The 23853-nt window shown below is 39.4% G+C and overlaps 2 protein-coding genes across 6 annotated transcripts; one reads left to right on the top strand and one right to left on the bottom strand.

The window, feature by feature from the left end:
- Positions 1–2333: 2333 nt before the first annotated feature.
- klf2b (Kruppel like factor 2b) lies at positions 2334–4875 on the top strand. Its single transcript, XM_068341517.1, has 3 exons — positions 2334–2681; positions 2999–3908; positions 4048–4875. Exons 1-3 carry the CDS (start codon positions 2610–2612, stop codon positions 4221–4223), a joined length of 1158 nt encoding a protein of 385 aa, XP_068197618.1. The 5' UTR covers positions 2334–2609; the 3' UTR covers positions 4224–4875.
- Positions 4876–5862: 987 nt separating this feature from the next.
- Positions 5863–23848, bottom strand: LOC137612800 (epidermal growth factor receptor substrate 15-like 1). 5 transcript variants are annotated; one of them, XM_068341512.1, is made up of 24 exons: positions 23799–23848; positions 23248–23289; positions 23017–23106; positions 22854–22901; positions 22663–22758; positions 22496–22561; positions 22284–22409; positions 22108–22167; positions 21729–21995; positions 20287–20444; positions 18508–18673; positions 17251–17336; positions 16241–16313; positions 15231–15392; positions 13723–13920; positions 13317–13481; positions 12959–13067; positions 12644–12780; positions 12373–12433; positions 10991–11076; positions 10637–10697; positions 9269–9387; positions 8084–8100; positions 5863–7611 (listed from the first exon to the last, which is right to left on the bottom strand). In XM_068341512.1, exons 1-24 carry the CDS (start codon positions 23823–23825, stop codon positions 7542–7544), a joined length of 2490 nt encoding a protein of 829 aa, XP_068197613.1. In that variant the 5' UTR covers positions 23826–23848; the 3' UTR covers positions 5863–7541. The 5 variants fall into 5 exon arrangements, with proteins under 5 accessions (XP_068197613.1, XP_068197611.1, XP_068197612.1 ...); XM_068341510.1 differs by lacking the exon at positions 8084–8100 and having other exon boundaries at positions 5866–7611; XM_068341511.1 differs by lacking the exon at positions 8084–8100 and having other exon boundaries at positions 5866–7611; positions 9269–9384.
- Between the last annotated feature and the right edge of the window lie 5 nt (positions 23849–23853).

Genomic DNA, 23853 nt, shown 5'->3' with positions numbered 1-23853 from the left:
AAACACGCACGCACACACGCACACACTCACACACTCACACACTATGGGAAATTTCGGAGCGGCCAGTTAACCTGAAGTGCATGTTTTTGGAGGTGGGAGGAAGCCAGACCCGGAGAGAACCCACGCAGACACGGGGAGAACATACAAACTCCACACAGAGCAGGACTCGAACCCGGAACCGCCTTGCTGTGCGGCGACAGCGCTGCCCACTGCACCACCATAGGAGGAATTTGGGTAAATTCCAAAGTCTCTCATATCTATAGCTTCATACTGAACACACAAATAATCTTTTTTCTCATTCATCTCAGAGTCAGAAAGCAAACAACACTTTTTGTCAAAAATATTTTATGCCCACCTTCTAAAGTTTCTCCTTGAAATGGCCATATACGTATATGCTGAGATATAATCATACGTATGTCCACTTACAGTGTATTCAACATCTGAGAATTTCCAACCTGACATTGTTACAAAAGGCAATGTGCTATCAACAGATCAGCAGTGATAAAGTTCCTTAAATTCAAAACTTAGAGAATTACAAAACATTAGAAGTAGCTGAGTAACAGAGGAAGTGAGAGAACTCTCACTGGTAGCAGTGAAGCACCAAACCCGGGTCAGAGTCATTGGTCAGGGGTTCAACATCAAGTCATTAAATACGTACATGCTTCCTCACTGGACCCCATCTATGTGACACACTTTCCAGGGAACCCAGCACAGACCAGAAATCCAGATGTGGGGACTTCACGATCACAGTCTGACTGTACAATCTGACATGACAGCTTAATGAGAGGCGATATCTGTCAGGTGAATGTGAGCACAAATGACAGCTGAAAGCCTGTCTGATGTAAGAAAGGACAGTTTCCCTTTCAGGGGCTTGGGATTGAATAATTATTCTAAATACAGCGCATCATGTCATGATAAATGGTAGATAGTAATAAGTGACATTTTTTCCAAGCACCATAATTATAGGACATTCTAATACTCATACTTTATTACTTATGATTTGATATCTCTTAATTAAATTGTTGAATTGATTGAACAGGTACTTGCTGCTAGGCAGATTAACATTAAAGCATTAATGAGGATCAGAATATTCCAATCGGTATATTGTCAGATATTTTAATTATACATTTATTATTACTTTATTGTAAAAGAACTGTGTGCGTCTTATGCATCTTCTACAACTATTGATGTTTTAATAAAACTTCAATCAACCTAAACCTCCATTCAACCTTCATTTTACTATTAAGAATTTTGCATATGGAAGAGATTTCAAAAGGTGATGCTGGGGATCAATATTCAATTACAGTTGAGTGAATACACAAAACTTCTTTTAAATGAATGAAACTATTTAAAACTGACAGCTATAAAGTTGCAGGTGGCCTAAAAGCATCTGGAGTCAGAAGAATCCTCCTTCTGGGAAAACTGTCTTCACGTCAGAGACTAGATCCCACAGAAGAAACAGCAACAAGCAGATGGGAATTGTGATGCAAATGTGACTCCAATCGACACAGAAGCCCCCCCTCATGCGTACTTTACACCTGAATGGGATGTTACCTTAAACTATGTTTACATCACGTTGGGGTTAGAGCGTTAAAAAAAACCCCATGAAAGCCGTTTCAGACGACCCTGGCGCCTGTTTGGACAAGCCTGCTGTGCCATGACAAAAACCCATCTTCAATAAATAGGAATGAACCGAGCACAAAACGCGTCAGACAGGTGGAGGCAGCGACTGGCAGCAGAGAACAAAATGATCTGCAAAATACCTGCAATTCAATGCGTGATTTTAGACTCCGTTTTAAACTTCCTTTCAAAGGTTTTAGAAGGTTTGATGTCTTTTTTTTTTGTCACTAAGCAAGCTACTCAGCCCAAGAGAGTTGATAAAATCACATTCAAGCGAATAAAATCCAAAATTATACACATTTGGAATTATTCTTGATTTCTCTGCCAAACTCTCGGTGTGAAATTTACTAAATAGTAAATTGTTCTTCTAGCCAATAACCATCTAGCCACTCTCTACTTTACATATAATTATATTACATTATTCTTAGTCCAAAAGTTATGTCTGTTTAGTATTTTGATGATTACTGACGCGCTGACAGTCCATCAGGTTTGTGCGGCTCGGTTTCCAACCCTGTCTGTCATTAGACTTGTTCATTTCTGCATATTACGTAATTATCTATGGTTGTTATATTGACTTGTGTTTGTAATTTGACAACTTTTTTTTTTTTTTTTCTTTTTTCCAATTCTCAGGTGGGTTGGCCTGTTTCAGTGTTTGCGTCAGTGAAGTGGGGGGAGGTTTGTTGTGAGGAGCGTCTTATAGGCTCCTCCGCTGCCTGGTCTGTTAAGAGAGCGGACTGAACCCCGCTGCCTGCAGGAATCTCTTTATAAAGAGCTAAAATTACCAAACTTTACGTTGTTTCCTGAGCTCTTACAATTGGCCAGGCACACTCGAGTTATAGAGTTATAAGGTTCGGAGGACCTCCTACTACTTTTAACTTGTCTTTGGAGCAAACTGTGGAGAAGCGACTGCGAAATAGGCGCACAGACTGGTGCGGCAGCCGCTCAGCACACACGATTTTGACAAGAGATAGTTACTATTTCACCAAACGATGGCCTTATCAGGAGTGATGCTGCCGTCATTTTCGACATTCTCAAACCAAAGAGAGAAAACTTGGGAAAACGTAAGCTTAAAACAATTCTTATTTCTTTTTTTAAATCTGCTGATATGAGTGAATTCGATTAGATTTGAGTCTCTGCGCTTCATCCTGGTGATTATGAGTACGTTATTAATATAATGTGAAGTTGTTGTTTTTTAACGCATATATTTTTTTGTTGAATAAGTCAGTAAAATAGCATATTTCATGTAAAATATTCAGTCATTATTACATGACTACTTAAAACAGTCGGATCCGCTCTAGATTCTATCAACATTTTAATTGAAACTTATTATACAACTTCAAACTTATTTGTTCTTATTATTTTCATTTATTTTTTCCAGAGGTGGAAAGGAGATATGGACAAACTAGTCTCAACCAGCTGCTCCATGCTTGAAATGGTACACAACGAGGACAATCAGTGCAAGAAAGACGACGAGGATCTGAGTGATTATTTGGATCTGGATTTTATTCTCGCCAACACAACTGGCGCAGACAGCGCTGCGGAATTTGTGGGCACAGTTGACCACAACATGTACACAACGGGAAACTCCGTGCCACCCTACACAGTAGAAGACCACCGCTCCCCGCCACCTCCGTACACCGCCAGCCTCATGACAGAGCTGCTCCGCGCCGAAGGAACCAACAACTATGGCATTACGCGCAACCCAGGCGTCCAGGGGAGATTTTATGTCAACACGATGCATTTTCCCCGCCAGAACATCAAAGTGGAGCCAACCATGGACGGTTACGGCCCCGTTTTGGGCATGGTGCCCCAAAGCTGTGGAAAAATCAAGCAAGAAGGAAACATCTCATGTATGATGTCCTTCGAGCAGCCCCGAGTAGCCATCTCTCCGCGCGCAGCCAGTAACATGACTCCACCTCTCAGCCCCGATGACCAGGGAGCTTCTGACTGCCAGGCGCAGCTGTGCCAACCTATGAACTTCTCACAGAAGTATCACACACCGGCGGCTTTCCCGCACCATCCTCAGGCTCCCCAGATGCAAATGTCCTACCACGCTCCGCACACTAGCTTTGGCATATACGAGGAAGGTCTCAGCCTGCAGCCAGGCACACAGAGAGTGATGCTCACACCGCCGTCATCACCCCTGGAGCTGATGGAATCCAAGCCCAAGAGAGGACGACGTACATGGCCACGGAAGCGCACAGCCACGCACACCTGTAACTTCGCGGGCTGCGGAAAAACCTACACCAAAAGTTCCCACCTGAAGGCACATCTACGAACTCACACTGGTAAGCTTTATAGACTCAATCCTTCACCAACTAGAACTCTTCTCTGCGTAATTACGCACGGTCTTGCTGCGCAGATTGCGTGCGTAATTCTTCATTCAGTACCGAGTTATTAATAAATCAAATGTCCCTGTCTCTGCAGGTGAGAAACCCTACCACTGCAGCTGGGAGGGCTGTGGATGGAAATTCGCCCGCTCTGATGAACTCACACGTCATTTCCGCAAACACACTGGACACAGACCCTTCCAGTGCCATCTGTGTGAACGTGCCTTCTCCAGGTCTGATCACCTGGCACTTCACATGAAGAGACACATGTGAAGAGACCACCTAAGAACTTGGGTTTTATGTGGAGGTGATGCGTGAGGGGCTGTTTTTATTGTGATTCAACTGATGTATTTTTATTTAAAATTGTTCCTACATGACCAAAGTTGTTTTTTATATAATATTGAATTAAAAATATTAGTGTTATTGCCTTATAACGTAGCTGGTACTACTTTGGTTCTTTGAAAGCTTTAGAAAAGCTTTGTTTGCTTTAGACCAGGCAGAATAAGGAGGGGCTGGCCCTGTATATACTACTCTTGTTTGACAAAACTGGAATCCTGTGTTTGACACAAACGTGCCTTCCTATGATTGTTGCTACTGTAAAACTCTTCATGACAGAACGACAAAGCCACAAAGTAGTACACGTTCTGGTTGACAGGAGTGAGCTGCACATCTAGTTGGCTAACGTGCAAAGACAATGTTTTATTTAAACTGCCTCCAAGTCTGAATGGCCTGAACCATATTTTAATTCCTTTCTCCGATTTGGAGTTGATGTCTCCTCTTGTGAAACTCTTGGATCCAGCCCCTCTGTTCTCTCTCAGGGCTTGATGTCCTGTGCATTATTTTTCACTTAAATTTATATAAATGTGTATATGGATTTCATACTGTAAATGTATTTATTGTACATATTAAATACATTGAATTTGGATCATTGACTGATGGAATCTTTACTTTTCATGCCTCCATTGCCATTCCAGCTGCAAAGTATTCACACATTTAGTTTAATGAACCATACTAACCTTCTCAACATGTATGAACACTATATGCTCCCAATAAAACCCAGTGGGTGCAGTACCCCTGCTGATAACCAATCAATCCGGTTATACTAAATGGGTTTTACATGTTGCCATTGTATACTCACCTTAATTTCAAACATGAGGATTTGATTTCCATAGCAATGTTTTGCAGCTGCAAGACAGAGAAGGGCAGTCGGTTGGAGGCTCAGCCTATAAATACAAATACACCATTCCCATAATTACAGTGTGAGATGGGAGCCGTCTGGACAGAGGGACACAGCAAACCCTCATCAGCGAGCCCTTAGACTCCCTTTCTGATGGGTAGAAATTATAGTAGTACATCAAAGAGCCTTAATACTACAATTACACAGTCAGTCTGCACTGTAGTTTCTAAGCATCCAAGTTTGTGCATATCGTGTCTGCATGGTGTCAGCGACAGTTTGCTTCTACCTTCTCAAAAAATACTGTTGATGCATCAAAGCTAGATAGCATTTCAAAAAGTAAAATTTTGAATGTCTTTCCTCAGCTAAGTGATTCACACAAGCATCTTTCTCTGTTGCATTATAACATAAAAACACCTGGTGTCACAGTTCAACTTTTCTTCCATCTCAGATTCATCAGAGACTATAAAACATACATGTCAAATGTTAAGTAAGACCCATTGCTGAACACTGGATGGAATATATCATCTTGGAGAAAGAGGAAGTACCGAAAGTTAAAAATATCTGCAGTTGTAGATGCAAATGTACCTCTCTCATGTCACATTTCGTGTTTCACTATCAGTGCAAAACTGAGCAAAACATACAGGCAATTCATCTTAAACTGATTTTGCATTGACAGGTCTACACATTTATCAAGTATCAGATTAAGACATAAGAATAAAGCTATCCATTGCCCCTCCTTTGAAACACATGTTTTGCAATGCTTAGCAATGCGGTTGCTTGAGTCCATATATATGTACATTCTACATTTATTTCATTGTTAGTCAAACTATTCACTGCCTGATGAAGAGTAACAGTCATTTCTTCCTGGTTGTCACACTATCTTATTTTAATGACCAAAACCATGTTAAAATCAGTTTTATTCAAACTTTCTTCTATCTACACAGATGTTGTGTAATATGACACGATGTTGATGCGCTTACACATAAATTGCTGTCAGTACGTACTTATCCTGAAAGATCTGGGATATACAGTGCATACATAATGTTCCAAATAATCTTGATTAGTCTTAGACAATTATAATGATGGAATAATGTCAAGTATTTCATCAGATATTCTACAAATGGACCTGAAGACATTCACTGGTCAAGAGAAAAAAGGTCCAAAAGTTGATTAAAAAGTGAAACTTTCAGACCAGATGTGAAAGGAGCATCAGTGGTAGTGAGAACAACAAAAGGAGAGCTTTACAGTATAAACACTATGTTTACACCAATTCTATTTTATAGAATTAGTGTAAAGATGTTTGGGTCGTACAAACAATAGAGACGTTTGGGTCGTACATACAATAAAGAACTTGACAAACACAAGTTGTTGAACGCTCAAAAGGATGGTGTCACACTACTCCAGGGAGACTGATCTGTTTATTAGGAAGGAAGACCTCTTTGATTCTCACCAATATATAATTATTATAAATGCAAAACAACAATTTGGAACTGAATCCCATTCGACCAAAGTTATGTATGGCCTTAAGCATTTATGAAGGATACGCAAAACTTCAAATTTTCACACCCCTGTTGAAGGCTTGACTATATTTCTAAATGCCTTCAAACCATGTGCTTCAAGATATAAATATACTGGCATAAATGTCAGAAAAATTGCAACACGTTTGATAAAAATTTAAATGACACCCCCGATGATCTGACGTGTGGCCCTCTGTAATTTAAGATGGACATGGAACAACATTTACAGTACATGATGGAGTTTCTTATAGGACAAAGTCTATCATAGGTTAACAGTGCGGTTAGTGTAGGTGGTCTGACGCAGCAGAAGCCTTCTGAGAAATTAAAGGTCATACAAAATCGGAACAGTGCATTTTACAAGTACTTCATTCCACACAGTATCATTGCTTTTGTACATAAATAAACAGTAAAATAATCTTAAAAGGTTATTTTTCTTGCAAAAGAAAGACTCCTGAATAAATCTGGGTGATTAGCCAAAACAAGACGTGGAGCTAGATATAGGCTGTAGCTGGGTATCCTGTTGGTTAGGACTGCGTTAAATGGCTATGCTCTTTCAAGATGAAGCCAGGCTTAAATCAAGTGGCTCCATATTGTCCCTGATTATAGTTGCCATGTTGTTTGGGAGCAATGAACTGGTTTCTAATTATGGAGTCATTTGACATGAGTCCAGCCATGGCTAGAGAATCACTGGTCTCCTACACAGATTGGTAACAGGGGCTGCTAAGTTGTGTCGAGCCAGTGTTGGTGTTGTTGTCGTCATGAGCCCACAGACAAGGTTGCATGGAGAAAAAAGGAGTAGTGAAGCGGGGGGAATGCATGATCATGAGCCCGACATGTCGGCTCTGCTCAGAGCCATAGCCAGTTCCAGATCCTGAAGTTCCTGCATTTGGAGCCTCTTCAGCCTCTCTTGCTCTTCACGCTCACTCTCCTGTTTGGCCCACTCCAGCTGCTGGGTCTCACTTCCAAACTGGAGCACAGAAACCAGAATCAGATGTGGAAGAAAATGCAAAGATGCTGTCTGACATGTCAACATAAACAGGGAGAGCACATGGGGGAAAGGCAAGATGTAACACTGTGAGGGTGCGAATCTAAAATCAAATTTTTATAATTCAGCAGAGTCAAAAATGATTGAAATCACTTGACAAACATCAGCAAATTGAGAAAGGCGAATGCATATTGATTTCAGTTTCACTAAGAAGCCAGAGAAAAGCCAAAAAAGGGGAAACTAAAAGCTTTAAAAAAAACTTTCTACACAGTGTTACACTAGTGCATTAAATTACTAGTCACATTTTACATAAACATGTAGTGCTTGGATTATTGTGACTAGAGACATTCATTTTACATCGTGGCGCTTATGAATTACTGTACTCAGATCACGCAGTGCAGGCAGGATTTTTACATGCAAAAGGATTGTCCACTGCACACACATTCTGTCTTACCTTGACAAAGTCAGATCCTGACAGAAAAACAAAATTATAATACAGAGCTCAACATAAAAAAAAACCACCCACAATAAATGCCTTTTACTCCTGCAAGTAAAAGGAATAAAACAAGACACAAAAAGCTGCCATGCATAATTTCTCACTGGGGAGCATGTTCAGCCGAAGCAGGAGACGGAGGACAAGGAGGCAGATTTACTCTGTTGCTCTGGATCAGACTAACAGAAAGCACTGAGTTGGTACTGAACAGTTTGAGTCCTGTTCAGCCTGTGGACTAAATCTATAAATCCTGAAAGCCATTCTCATATCAGGCAAATGGGCACAACAAACAACATGACAGAGATCAACAGAGGGACTATACAAGTTAGGTGTGAAAATATTTCCATGTCTTTCCATACCAACACATTAACAAGCTAACATGTTCTGTCAGTTGTTAGTGAACAGCCAGCAGGCACGGCAGCTCGGGGATCATTCGGCAAAGTCGCTGTGAGGAAAAGTGAACAGGATGCTGCCCAGTGACAGAGAGCTGACAACAGGGCTGTGACATAACCACATTACCACAATACTGTGGTGCGATTCCTACCACTGGGTTGATCATCATCGGAACCGCTTTAATTGTGTATGCGCTTCTTTTTGTTCCCATCAAATTGCATAATTTACATAATGTGTGATGTCACTTAAGCCTGTCAGGTCAGGTCAGCTAATAAGGGATGTCCCGTCAGGTTTTGCGTCTGGAGGAAGACGTAAAAATCTTTGGCCGACAGTTGAAACATTTGAAAAAGCGACATGCTGATCTTCGGCCCAATCCTCTGCAGAGCCTGATCAGCACCTTAGTTTTAGTGCTAGCAGTTTACTTCCTCCGAACAACCCCTCTTAAAACTTAGTTATAAGCATGTTAACTCATTGCTGGGCTGCTTGACTCTTATTTCAGCTGTGGTATCTTGGTAGATTTCCCGCTGTGGAGGTGTCATCATCTTCTCCTTGGGTATATTTTAAATGTTTCAGGTTAATCTGTACATACGCTATTTTTACCCATACTGCCACAGCCCTAGCTGACACCTCTTCGCCTTCAGTTCTACAATCTGAAGAGTGAGACGATGAGATCAGCAGCTCATGCAAACCAAAATACAGTTCTTGACTCAACAACAACAACAACAAAAAAAACCGTAAGTAGCCTAAACTTACAGAGGCGAAATCTGCAAAACCCACAGGGCGGTCTTTGGATGTTTTACTTGAGTGTGTCGCAACAAAACAGTCTTTACTGCTCTGGATTGGCTGTGATGCAGTCAAATTGAGCATACCTACTGGAGATGAAGACATTTAAATAAATACTATAATCTATAGAAGACAACAAACTTAATTTCCTAATTTAGAGGGTAAGAACTGGTTGCCCCATGGGTAAAAATGCCGACATTAATGTGACATATTAACACAGGAAGCTCACATTTGAAGTTGCAAAAAAAAGAAAAAAAGCTTGCAAAATACTCACTCGAGCGAAAGCGATATCACTTCAAATAAGGTGTTAACCACATTTTTGAGTGACACTCACTGATGCATTGAAGCTTTACAAGCAAACCCTTGTCTCGAATGAGCTCTGAACCCAATTCTAACTGATGGCTTTGTAATGTAGCCATGATTATTCTCACAAACTGCACCAATACCACACTGGTTGCATATCAAATTTAAAAAGATTCCAGAAAATAAAGGATCTAGTATATAACAATGAACTTGTGCAGTGTGTCTAAATACTTCTGAATTAAAGCAACATTATGTATGTTATGCTTATTAATAAATACATAAAAGGCTGCAACACAACTGTAGGCCAAACAAAAATCTTAATAGCACCTAGCAGGACCAGACCTGTTCAGTACAGCTGTTCCTGTTATGCGTAGTTCAAGTAGCCCATAACTATAAGTGTGGGCCTCTCATTTCCCTATCATGCATGAGGGACATCTGTGGAGCTAGTTGACTAGCTTCGCCTCGCTCTTCATCTCTAACTCTATCTGTGATGCGATGCGAAGCAAAGGGAAACTCCAACTTTCTCACGCTGTGGCTTTAGCTAAAAGAATATGCGCGTGGTTACAGAGGAAGGGCACACATCGGGCATGGCCTGTGGGTAGATGGTCACTGTTTGAACGTAAACATACAATATGTACACCAGTCTGAATTCATCTAACATGCATTTAAAAGTAGCTCAACTTGGGATTATTCTTTTTAGCATGTCAAAAGGAGAAACTGTATCCTTTGCATGTTCAAAGCTCAACAGGGAAGTATTTCTTTTCCTCATACCATTAAGAAATAGTTTCTTAGCGGGACACGTCAGCAGCAATGACTATAGAGCATACCTGACATTAAATTTAACAAAGAGAAACTAATGCAGATGACTGAGTAGTGCTGGTTACATTGGCACCATGAACAGTCTTGATTTCTGCTTATTAACCACGACGTTAAAAGTCAGTCATGTCAACCACTGATTTATCAATGATATGTAAAGCTGCAGTCGTGTTCAAGCACACACAAACACACATGCTCACACATAAAATCAGTGCTTACCGTAGGGAGGCGCTGGCCGGTTGGGCACATTTTTCTTAGATGGGAGCACAGGGCTGTTGGACTTTAGTTAACACACAATATAAAAGACCAAATTAATCAATAAATTAAATAAATACATAAGTAAATGTTCAGCTCTCATGAAAAATCAGGACTCCAACAGGATGCCACCTTAAAGTGGAAAAACTCTGGCCTAAAACCTGCAATTCTTTTCTTATGAATCACAAATTGGCATAGAAATAAGAAATTACTCATATTGGAGAGTGAAAATAACAACATGGTTTTTCTACAGCTCAAGTGGAAAACGATGCTTTGTGGGACAACTGATTCATAACTCCAACAGTCTCCAGCGTGTACCTTTGACATCTGACTGAAGTCAGCGAATCCACCCATTTTACTTCCAAAGGAGCTGCTTCCAAAGGGGTCCACTGTCCCAAAAACATCTGTGACGAAAGCACATTGACATGCAATTGGAACATTTCAACTTGTTAATGGAAAGAGCCAGAAAGTAATGAAATTTAAAATAAAACCTTACATTCAGAATCACCTCAGCACTTTACTTATTCTCAGAGGCCCTGTGTGCTATTTTCAGAGGAGCAAATGTGGCATAACTGTTTAATTTTCCAAGATATTTTCCTAAAAATTGTAAAGAAGAGGTTTTGTTGAAAGTCATGTGATCTGATCAACTAAATAAAGGCATCAGTTTGGGTACCGTTAACCAGGAATGTGTCTGGGTTGTTTTTAAGCTCAGCGCTATGCTGCTTAATGAGAAAAACCGTGGATGGTTAGAGTGAAAAAACAAAACCTTGTAATATAATATGTTTGTTGTATGAGCGCAACCACAAGAGACCCCATTCATGTGAATTACCCCATGTTTTCTTTCATGCACAGTAACTCAGCTCAGGTCTACAGTTGCTTCTGTGTACCTCTCCCTGCTGCATGACAGAACATCAACCAGAGGTAGCCACTAACTTGAAACAACTTCCGTAGCGAATACGGCAGAAACGTTCAACGGGAGCAGATATGAAAACAGGACAGGGGTAGCAGAGAACTGGTTAAAAGGAGTGGCAGTGTATTCTAGTACAGCAGGACCAGCAATGGCAGTTTCTGTTATGTTTGGCTCCTTCTTGCCTCCTGTTTTTCCAGGGTAGGGGGGAGTATTTTTAGTTGGCCGGTAGTTAAATGCGTAGGTACTCGGCTAAAATTAGCTCAGCACCACAGGAAAAATTGAAGCCACAGTGAGTGAAAATTGTTTGGCCCCGATACCCCCTCCAAAATAAAATCTAAATCCAACGCCACCCAGAATGGCAAAGAATGACTCTTTGTGACGCCTTCCACAACTAGAAACTTCTTCTACGTTCAGTCAATAAGAGCCACTTTCTGGGAGACCTGTATGGAAAATTTACATGTATTTACTACAGGAACAACTATCCACCAGCGCTCATTGGATAAAGTCACATGGAGTCAACACATACAGCGTTCCACTCCAATACGTCACCTCTTACCTTCCTTACTACAGTCACTGCAATAGGAAATGAAATGAATATGGAATCTAAATCTTCAAACAGATTGTAAAAAAGAAGAAGTTGAGTCATTCTGTTATTTTCTACTGTTATGTAAAATTTAAAGAAGCTCAAATGAGAAACAAAATATAGTGTCCAACAACATATGACAATATATACAGAAAGATGAACACTGCTCTCAATATATAAAAACTCCCATGTCAGCCAGAGACTTACCCAAGTCCTTTGATTTTGGACTCTGTGATCTGAATGGATCACTACTGCTGAAGGCACGTGGCTGAGAGAAGGAAAGAAGCAAAAGCATCTTAACATCTGGTTTAAAGTGCAAAAAACAACAGCTCTACTCCTACATATCTCAATTTTCTGCCACAATAATGACAGTCACAATCACACCGAGTATCTCTATCAGCACTGAAATTTAGAATCCATTTCATTGCCTACAAAAGAAATGGGATTCAAACAAACACAGAAAAGAGGCAGTCAATACCTTGGCTGGCAGGGAGGGTTTTCTACCAAAAAGATCTGAAGATCCAAACACGTCTGGCTTATCTTTTCTCGTGAAAAAATCAGTCGATGTGCCTTTGAAAGGGTCGCTTTCTTTGAAAGGATCTCCTCCAAAGGGATCTAGATTACAGTTAGAAGAGTGAATTTGTTTACTGTGGGGGATTTTTTTTCTTAAAAAGACTGGCAAGTAAAATAAACATTTCAATTTCATTAAAGCAGCAATTTTGAATCTTCAGATTAACACTGATCTCTCCAGAGACAAAGGAGCTAATAAGAATAATAAGAAAGAGTTTCAGACCATTAAAAGGGTCAGCCTTGAAGGGGTCTTCTGTTTTGAAAGGATCTGCTGTCGGCTCCTTAGGACTGCTATTATTGAACATGGCTAACTTAGACTTGAAAGAATCCCCCTGATGAATGAATCCAGAAAAAAAGACAGTTTACAGGGGGTGATTTACCACTGTACCATAAAAAAAGAAGCATTTTTTTCAAAGACAGACAAAATAATAACACGGTACCATATGCCATCATTTCTTTCTCCTCCAAACCAATTAGAAACTGTAGAACTTCTCTGACACGAGCAAAACCGGGTAAATAAAAAAACTTAAAAGCAAACAAAGCATCTGTAATTGTAAAATATGTAGTCATAATGTTCTTACTGCACTTCTAAAACCTCCGTTCTCTCTCTCAGCAAACCCTTCGCTTAAGTCGGGCAGATTGCCTAAGTTTCCTGCATTGATGTCGCTCAAAGCTCTGTTGTACTCATCAATGGTCTTGGTCACTTCCGTTTGGCTGTCCTGGATCAGTGACAACTTACTGCGAGCCTAAATGCAGAGAAAAGATAATATTTATTCAATTAAATATATTGACTGGATTACCATTCTCTCTGATAAGTGTCAAACTTGTCCAAATCATAGAATCTGGCACCTGGATTATGATGATGTTTTAATCCTAATTTGAACATGCAGTACAATAATGTAATTATCACAGACTTCATTAGCTGACATCCAACACACATCTAAATATAATTTGTCAGTTACAAGTACAGCCGTTATCCCCACTGACCTGTTTGATCTCATCGTGAGTGTTTTTGAGTGATTGGACGATGCTGTCCAGTTGAACCCGACCGGACAGCAGGCTCTGCTCCAGCTGCGTCTCCTCCTCGTGCAGCCGACTCAGATCTGCTTTGGTGCGGTTGAGCTCATCCTCCTCGCTCCGGAGGTCCATCTCCTGGGAGTGGATCTGACTCTGCATGGATGAGATCTAAAGGGAGAAAGCAGGACACAAAATTCATTCATTGATCGTGCAACCTATAGTTTTTGACTCTATATAAGACTAGATTTTTTTTAAAAACACATAAAGGCACAAAATGTTTAAATGTTTGGCACTGCAGGAAGAAAAATATCCTAATTATACCTACATTAGAAATTTGTTGGGAAAAACTGAAAGCCAAACATGGGCAGCAACATTATTTAAAAAACAAAAAAAAAACAAACCATCAAATGCCTCATCTGCTGATTGTACATGCACAAAAGTGTTTTACCATTTCATCTGAATCACAATATGCAACATAAAATGTGCATTTATAAAGGTGTAATATGTAAAAAAAATTATGTATATAGTAAAAAAGTTACATATGTATAGTACATACAAATGTAATTAATATGGAAGATAACACATAAAGCATAATAAACTTACTGGTATATCTAGTGTGGTTTTCCATAATAAACAGTCCACTCACAATAAACAACATTTAAAAAAAAAAAACTAATAGAAATTAAAACATTTAAAACTTATATTTAATTCCATAATAACTTGTTTTATAAATTTGTCTTTGGATCTGTTTCATCGGACTAATGTCATCCATGCATGGATACCAAAAACTTCCTTTTGTCTTCTCACAGTAAAGGTCGTCACAGTGAGTCTTCCTTGTTTAATATTTTTTAGATGAGCAAACTGTTTGGCAATTTATTTATTTATTGGGCTTGGGACCGGCCTACTGTTGACACTGGCTTGTGCCACCATAGGGCTGCAGATGCTGGGGATTGGGGACCCGGGGCAGCATACCACAGCTCTCCCACTGAACTACATCCCCGGCTTGTTCAATGTATGGATACCAATATACATAAAATTAGTCTATTACTTGTTGGAGCAGATATGATGAGATGCTAGCTCTAGTTCTGTATCTGTGCTGATTGCTGACTGTTCATTACCTTCACACTACCTGAGTAAAATCTCCCACCTCCCCCTTCTGGATTGTTCACACTTCTCAGTTAGAATGAAGCCGAGTTACTTTTCTTTGTGAGCTGTCCTGACACTATTTCAAACACCAGTCAGAGATAATGGACATCACAATATGATTATCAGCTTTCTTTGTCAACCTAAGCTGCTTCTTCTGCATGTGCTCATGCAAAAAAGGTTTGACAAGCACGCTACCTCTGTTACATATCTCTGCAGCACAGTACAGAGGACTGTTTGACATAATGTCAAATGCTGTTTCTGTGCATTACATTGACAGTTTTACTTTTGCATACCTATAGTACCTTGTTGTTTTAATAAGTCAAGTCTCTGACCTTCTGGGATTCTTCCTGACACTTCTGTTTGATGTCATTGAGCATTCCTTCCAGCTTGGAACGCTGCTGATCCATCTCCTCCAGGCGGTCCTGGGCAATTTGCTTTTGTGTTTCCAGGCCCTGCAGGCTGCTGCTCTCCTTGTCTAATCCACTCTGCATATCCTGAGGTTCAGAGAAACACACATATACACACACAATATGGTGGATGCACGGTACACCGAGTATTCCTACAGTATTTTCCGCACTATAAGGCACACTGGATTATAAGGCACACTGGATTATAAGGCACACTGTCGGTTTTTGAGAAATTAAAGGCTTTTAGACGTGCCTTATAGTGAGGAAAATACTGTATTTTTATTCAACAACTACCTCTCTAATCAGTTTGGTTTTCACACTGTGTGACTGACATAGTACACATTAATGTTCTCTGATTTAGCAAAAAATCTTCTGTGGGTCTCAAAATTTATAATATTGGATCAAAATGGATCCATATGGTCAACTTAGATGTACATTTAGTTTATTATGTTTATTTAGGGGAGAACATGTACAAAATTCCTTACTTTCAAATAAGCTAAGGCTTTACATTTAGCTAATTTCATCCCTACATACATCAATTTACAAGCAAGTAACAATTCAAAGCGATGTAGCACAAAATAAAAATTATGTGCTTGCATGTTAAGGTGGCAAAGCAAGCATCCTTTCTTCTCAGCATCATTGGCTCAAATACAAGCAATACTTGAAACACATTAGTGGCTATATGGGAGGCCCAAGCGTCAACGCTGTCAGAGAACAACAGCACCTATGGTTATGTTTAACACTAGGCAATACCCAGGGTGCAAAACACATTCAAATACCCAGCAGAGCATCAATCACACTGGAAAGGTCTGTGTAAAGTCATTCTTGACCCCAAGACACTTTGACTCCTTAATTTGAAGCAGTAAGTTGTGAGTGTTGTGAGCCAGTCATGTATAAACGTTCATGTCATACAGTAACCTTGAACAGATTCTTACCTGAACTTCACTATTCTGATGTCTGATGGTGTCTTCCTTTTCTCTGATCTCTTGTTCCAGAATGAATTTGTCTCTAAAGGTGAACAAGATAAGTGAATAAAAGAGTTTATTAGTGTTCCTACTTTCAACCAAAACCCATGTTGGTAAAAAGCAATGCCTGGATAGAAGAAGAGGGACCAACAAAGGATCTTTGCAAACATGCTTGAAGTTACATGAAAGATTCCAAACTATAAGTGACATTACATTAATAACCTTTAGTCTATGATTACAAAATTCAGTGTTTCAGTATCATTATACAGCGACAATTTGAAATACTGTACTGATTTTCAGGTCTGCAAGGTGTGTTATGTTTGTCCATCCATCCATCCCTTTCCTTGTAGACGAGACGACCGTAATTGTCTCGTCTACAGTCGCTTTTCCGCTTTGTGGGTCACGCCTGTGCTGGAGCCTATCCCAGCTGACTATGGGCGAGAGGCGGAAAACGGTCGGGGCATGTCGCCAGAGTATCGTGGAACCACGTGAAGGAAAAACAACCACTCACACAGTGAACTGGTCATTTACATGGAGCGTAAGTGACCAGTTCACTTACGCTCCATGTTTTTGGGGGCGCGAGGAAGCCAGAGAACTTGGAGAGAACCCACATACACAGGAGGAACATACAAAACTCCGTAGAGAACCAAGAACCTTCTTGCTATGAAGCAGCAGCGCTACCCATTTTATACATCCATACATATATAGTTTAAATATTATCTGCATTTTACCTTCCAGTCTCAATGATTTCACCTCAAAGGTAGTAAAAGTTCAGGCACTAAAATCACCCGCTGGTGATGACACTTGATTCGCTAAGTCTGTCTTAGAACAGCAGAGAATCTTATTAAATCAACATGAATATTTTTTAGAGATATAACTAAGCTATGATCCAGAACCCTTCAGGGGAACCACTTCTTTTTCTCCCCACAGAGGAAGTGCAACAAAGCTCTCCTCCTGTTACCCAAAGTTCAGGAGCTCACCTCTGCAGCTGAGCTATTTCCTGGCTTAAGTCATTGAGGTCTTTGTTGCCCGTCAGCTCAACCGACCCCATGGAGCTGGTGCTGTCCTGAGGCGAGAGACAGAGATAGAGGAGTGAGAGTGGAGACAAAAGCTAGAAGCTTGGAGGACAACAAATAGTGACAATATCAGATAAGGGAGAGATGAAATGAAGGCAAAAAAGTGTGATCAGGACAGAAATTGCTCAAAAACAGAAAAGGTACAAGGATAAGCAGAAGGAGAAACAAGCTGCAGGCTGATGAAGCTAAAAAAAAATAAAACAAACAAGACACAGGAAGGAAACCATTGTCTCACATGATTAAGAAAGGAGTAAGAATTCCAGACACTACATGGATGAGAAAATCATTGAAACAATACATAGGAATTTAATAATGTCATGAAATATCCCTTATATGCCACTATTCTGTATGGTGAATCTTTTAACAAATGGAGAAAATTACAGTATCCCTGAAGAAATATCCTCCTCAAAGCCTCAAAAACTGGTCAGACTTGTGTACTTTAAGCTTTAAGCCCCTTGACATATTTTTAAACCTTGATGGATGTTCAACCTCAAAAAGGGAACTGTGCAATAGAGCTATTTGTTAGTAAAGATAGTACTTGTGCAAGAATTACAAAAGAGCATGTATTTGTACTACATTTTTAAATCTCTTGCTTAACTGATTCCCACTATTCTTGACATCAGTCTTCTCATAATTTACGCAAGAGATAAAACCTAGATGTAAAAAGGCTCACCTTCATTTATTAAGGTGTGTTAACCGTATACTCCATTTACCTTCCTCATGTTCACTGTCGGCTGCAGCAGACTGATGATACCAGCAGGTGGCAGTTTTTGCTCAAAGTACTGACGAGATTTACAGTTTTTGTAAAAGAAAATTGTTTAACTCAGAGGGTGGTCAAAATATATGAAAAGTTAGCAAGAATTAAAATGTTACATTTTTTTTGGTGAAATGTAACAGACACAAAAGGGCTATGGCTCTTTTTATTCCCATAAGGCTTCAGACTGAGAAAGGAATTATGACAAACAATAGCGCCATCTTGTGACACACTCATACATTACACACATGTATACGTTAAATGTAATCAACTTAAACTTAAAGTTTTCTCTCAGCTGACAGAGGGCCTTCATTCAGTAGCTCTTTAATAAAGGGCAGCAGAAAAATGAAAAAGGATTTTAAAAAAAGAGGATGGTATATAAGAGAACAGAAGTAGGAAAGACTCACAAAACCAGCTGCTGTAGATGCAGTCCTTTCTGATGGGGGAATCATGTCAGGAGTAAGGGTTGAAGGGGGGTCTATGCCTTTAGTGGTCTTCTGCTGGATCAGATGCAAGGCCAAAGAGAACTGCTCCCGGTTAAGCTTGCCCGTCTTTTTTGTATCAGCAAGTCCCCTACAGGGAGGAGCAGAGCACTCATCCAAATCATGACATTCTTTATTCACTCTGAAAAGTAAAATATAACATACAATCTCAACAATATCCTATATGTGGTCATTATTAGTCATATCATATTGCAAGCTTACATCACTGGTCCTTTTTATGTTGTACGCATAATGCTGGTGATCCGAGGCCATACCTCACGTACAACTTCATCAGCTGACCTGAGTTTTTGCTGTTTTAACCATTCAATATGACCATTTGTTCCATTTACTAAATTATGTAAATCAATACAAGACAATTAAGGCATCGATGTATTGCCAAGTAATGTAAGGATACAATTTGGATTTAAAAATAATAGCACAGTCAACACATATATACTGTATTTTTGTTTAATTTACCTCTTTGTGTTTTCAATTTTGTTTTAAAATATAAAAAAAACTACTTAAAATCAATACTGGAGTGCCACATTTAATTTTAAGAGTCAAGTTTTAATGCCTTTTTTTTCATTATCTATAATGTGGACTCATCAGATTTCATTACAGTCAGTGTGTCTCCTGCTTCTAGTTGAACGAGTCTAAAAAAATGTAAATTACAAAACTATTTTTTCTTGGACCTGACATTACTCTTATGTGGCAGTATTTCATTTCCCAAATTAAAATATTTAATGGCCTTTCGCTTGCTGTCTGATTAGAAATGCTTCCACTAAACTGAATCACATGGCATAAAACCACAATGTCATTGCTTGAGAGAAAAAAGAACTTCAGAGGTTGCGTTTGGGGGTGTCTGGATTCCTCATACCACAGTAGCAGTGTCACGCAGCTCTTGAAATAAAATGCAAAAGAATTACCGTCATTTAAGAAATTAGATTATATGTACATGTGAATCCAGGTCACAATTTCATAATTATTATTCAAGCAGTCTTACTGATGCTTATAACTGATTAGTAAGCTGACTGCAGAGCATCTCCCTTGTAAAGCTGCTACAGCAGTCAAAGTCAAGTGGATGGACAGTGGAGGAAGTTGCACCAGTGGCTTGGCCAACTTCACTGACGTTTATCACCACAGGATCAGAAAAGCCAACAAACTCGGATTGCGCTGCCCTGTCTTAATCCTCCCTCTGTGTCTATTTGCTTTCTCAGCCTTTAGCAGTGAGTTTTGTGATTTCTGCTTACTTTGTGGCTCAGATTTTAAAATTCACAATCGACTGTGTTGTTTTCTCTGTACAACTTGTGAAAAAGTGATGCTCTAAAAAATTAAATCACATAATGTAGACAACAAAACTGAAGAGTTGACGTTGGGTTGGTTTGACCAATGACTAAATCACTGACTTAAACGTCTTATGATAATTTGTAATGATTGTGGCTTTCCACCAGAGGGAGCTGTAGAATAAAATGAATAAAATAAAATGAACTGTGAGTGGATTTGAGGGATACAGTATGTTCAACCGTATACCGGAATCCAGATGTCCATTCTATTGGTCATCTCTACAAGTGTCTGTCTTTTGCTTACGGAAAGTCACATTTATGAATATATTTTCCTGGTTGCTTGTGTTTTTCGTAAGTATCAGGGCATTTGTCTGTAGTGAGGAACACCTGAAAATAAATGCTATGTGAGGTGCAGTCTCACCATATCTGTGCCAGCATAGTCTGAGACAGACTTGAATGCATGAAGATCTCAATGACTTCGGTTCCATCAACAAAGCCATCGTTATCAGTGTCTGTGTTCTTGAAGATGTCATCATATTTCTCCCTGTCGGCCTCTGTTACCACCCAGTTTACTGCTGGCTAAAATTAAAGAGAACATTTATGACTTATTAAATGAAGGAGGTAACAGCTACTAAAACAGGAAAGCAGTTCTGTCTTTTAACAGCAAGTGGTGTTGACTTCTATTGTTTCAAAGTAAATATAAAGGCACTTTGTGACCAAGAGGGAACATATCTTAAATATATGGTACACTGTTCATTTTTACCACATTCAGCTGAGAGTCGTGCCTTGTAGGAGAATGTACTGGTTGTCTATATCAGCTGCCGCAAGCCTCAACAGCGACTCTAAGCAGAATAAGTGACTACAGAAAATGACTGAACTGTTACAGAAAATCAAAACTGAAAGTAAAACTTGAAGGTACATTCACTAAAAGAGTACCGTAAATGTAAAGTTACTGAGCTCAGCAATCTGGTATGAAGAATGTCACGTTTTTTCCCCTTTGTTCAGCAAAAAATGAATATAATAATACAAAAATGAAAACCAAGATACTAGGAGAAAAAATATCAAAGCAAGTGTAATGGCAGCCGTGGCAGATGAGCGCTGCAGGAACGTTGGCAGAGTATTGTTTCTACTGTCTTTCAAGGAAACCTGTTTCTCCAAGTCATGTGTAAAAAAATCCCCGCAGTTACGCTAAGACAAAGAGACACACGCTTAGTACAATGCTGGAAACAATGTGGACAAGCAACTCCACCCAGTAGCAACAGGAATTTTATGTGCACGATAGGCAGTGTTTTTCGGCCCGTGCAACATTTTACTTAAGAAAAACAAGGAAATGTAAGTGTATTGAAATTAATAAGTTTACATTAGGGACAGTAAGTTGGCATCAGTAAGTACCCAAATTTAAGCCCTTTTACTTGGTCATAAAAAGTTGTTGTAAACGCATACAGTATTGAAACAGAAAGAGTTACAGCCTTTTTAGTGAAAGTAGGACCAGTTGGCAACTTACCAGCTTTCATTATAATTATGTGTAAAATATGATCTGGCGCTTCAAAAAAAATGTCCACATAAAATGTAATTGAAAGGTAATACATTATTTTGTTTTACAAGAAGTTGCAATGTAAAAATCTAATTTGTAGAAATGTACTGTATGTTATGTTGAAAATAACAATGGGAAAAAAAAAAAACAACCCCACTAACAATAGTTATTAGTACCGTTGTTGTTTGTTTTACTGCTATTATTTTTTTTAAAGAGAATAGTAGCTGTGGTTGTATTCCTAAAAAATACTGTTGTTGTTTTGACCAATGACCTATTCAGTGATGTAGTCATTCAAACACCTCAAGAAAACCACAAGCGTGACAACGTACCGATGAGCTGGATTTAAAGGAATGTTTTGGAGATAGGTTGACGGTACTGGTGCTGATGAGAGTGGGGCTGTGCAGAGGTGGAGTGCTTCTTAGGGAATCCTTGACGGGGGTCGCACCAGCTGTGAATCCAGACAGAGCTGGCAGCACAGCCACAGCACCTGGCAGAGAGGCTGCAAATTTCTTCCTTTTAGAAGGTGGAATGAGGGAAGTGGGTAAGGTAGTTGGAACAGGCTCCTTATCCATGGCACGATATACAAGATGCATAGCCTGAAAAATCAAAATCCAGATTTCAGTAATTTTCAAACAATATACTGTACAGATTATTCTTATTCTTTTATCGTAACTTCCAATATTGACAGAGGTAAAAGCACCAACTTACCACTGTGAATTCATCTTTGTCCAAATGTCCATCTTTGTCAAAATCGCATAGGTCCCAAATCTAGAGACATGTCAAGTAGAAAATTAAAACAATTTAGTTGCTCTGAATAGTACACAAAACAATATCTGGGATACTGCAACAGTATTACATTGCATCATTTTAACAAGCGATACCACCTTTCCTAATACATCCAGAGGTAGCTTGGAGTTGATCAAAATCGGTCTGACTCTATCACCAGAAAGTAGACCATTTACAGGGGACAAACTCTCAAAAATCCCTTCAAATTTCCCTTTTTCATCAGGCTGAGGAATAAAAAAAACAAGATTAAGTGACAGACTTGACTGACTTAGATCTTGAAGAACTTTCCCGATAACTGGCATTAACTCACCCTGACTGACCAATATGAGTCAGTTCCTGTCTTCATAACATTCACTAAGGGGCTGTTTGTGTCCCTCTGTAAGACAAGAAGTCTGTTAATTACCCTTATTGTGGCTACGGAAATACATTTTGTGGCAAAATGAGTTTGCTTCTGTCAGGAGTAATTCCATCGCTTACAAAATTGGGTGCAGCTAAATTTTGGCTGAGGTTGTTAAGGCTGATATCATTTCCACCCTGTGCTGAGGCAACCAGTCTTAATGCAATGAAAAAACCCTAGAAAAGAGGAAGAAAGAATAAACAAGTCCAGTGTTTTATGCACAAATCAGCAACACAAAGCACGGCAACTCCTCTCAGAAAATTGTTATTACCTTCTTATCTAGATAGCCTTTTCTTTCTGAATCTGCCAAATCCCAAATCTACAAGAACAAAAAAAAAACACAAAAAAACCCCCCAAACCAACAATAAAAAATTGTTTTGCAATCAATCAAATAAACAAGCGTATTTTAGGTGATATTTATGTTTGTGCCTCACCTTCCCCAATGTACTGTCTGACAGCCCAGACTTCTTGAGGAACTGAGCTGCATCACCAGCTGATATTCTGCCAGTGTTAGCTGGATCGAGCTACAAGTAATCGATGGAAAATTACAAAGTAGTTTACTTAGAGTACAACTTTGTTTATTCGTTCCATTTATGATATGATTAACAATTTGCTGATGAACACTTAGAGATGAAGTGGTAATCATATTAAGACTTGGACCTTACCTGTCGGTAATAGTTCTCATAGGCTGGTATTCCACTCGATAACTACAGACACAACAGAAATAAGACGTCAGCTATAAGTCACAAGCTTGTGAACTTCAAACATACACCAAATCGATAACAGTATTGGAAAGTTACAAACAGCACTAACATGATGACACTGTAAATCTTCCGATTCCATAAGCGGTACGAGCAGATAACCAGACATGAGCTAACTTGCTAAAAGCTTGTCTTGGGATAGCTTGACTTAGTTAATCATGCTCTTTTCTGCATTTGTACCGAAGTGCCTGATAATGCTGATATGTTAACTAAATAGTCAACTATAAGAGTAGCGTCTGTGTTCCATAAAACTACACCTTGATCAACCTTAACAACACAAGCTAACCATATTAAGTTTGTGGACAACGAAAGATCGTTAATTAAGTTTCTACTGATTAATATTAACTATGCTTATAAACAAAAGATGTCATAACACCACATAAAGACTTTCACCGTCCGTTCATGATGATTGGATTAAAGATTTGAGAGTATTTTGTGTAGTTTAGAGTTGTTACCTGACTGAGAGTCATGAGCGCCGCCATATTTCCTGGTGTCTCGGGAGTGCGCACG

This window comes from Antennarius striatus, chromosome 18 (genome assembly GCF_040054535.1).
Source record: "Antennarius striatus isolate MH-2024 chromosome 18, ASM4005453v1, whole genome shotgun sequence".
In the NCBI taxonomy this organism is placed as follows: Eukaryota; Metazoa; Chordata; class Actinopteri; order Lophiiformes; family Antennariidae; genus Antennarius; species Antennarius striatus.
The sequence above is the reverse complement of the archived record's forward strand: the minus strand, read 5'-3'. Positions and strand labels throughout refer to the sequence as shown.

What these genes read in the sequence shown, in the direction of transcription:
- klf2b (XM_068341517.1), top strand. Translation starts at nt 2,610, where the DNA reads ATGGCCTTATCAGGAGTGATGCTGCCGTCATTTTCGACATTCTCAAAC. An exon ending in GAGAGAAAACTTGGGAAAAC is followed by an intron (nt 2,682 to 2,998) that starts GTAAGCTTAAAA and finishes TATTTTTTCCAG; the next exon opens with AGGTGGAAAGGAGATATGGA. An exon ending in ACATCTACGAACTCACACTG is followed by an intron (nt 3,909 to 4,047) that starts GTAAGCTTTATA and finishes CTGTCTCTGCAG; the next exon opens with GTGAGAAACCCTACCACTGC.
- LOC137612800 (XM_068341510.1), bottom strand. Translation starts at nt 23,825, where the DNA reads ATGGCGGCGCTCATGACTCTCAGTCAG. An exon ending in GAAATAGCTCAGCTGCAGAG is followed by an intron (nt 16,314 to 17,250) that starts GTGAGCTCCTGA and finishes GTTCACCTTTAG; the next exon opens with AGACAAATTCATTCTGGAAC. An exon ending in ATCAGAATAGTGAAGTTCAG is followed by an intron (nt 15,393 to 16,240) that starts GTAAGAATCTGT and finishes TCTGAACCTCAG; the next exon opens with GATATGCAGAGTGGATTAGA.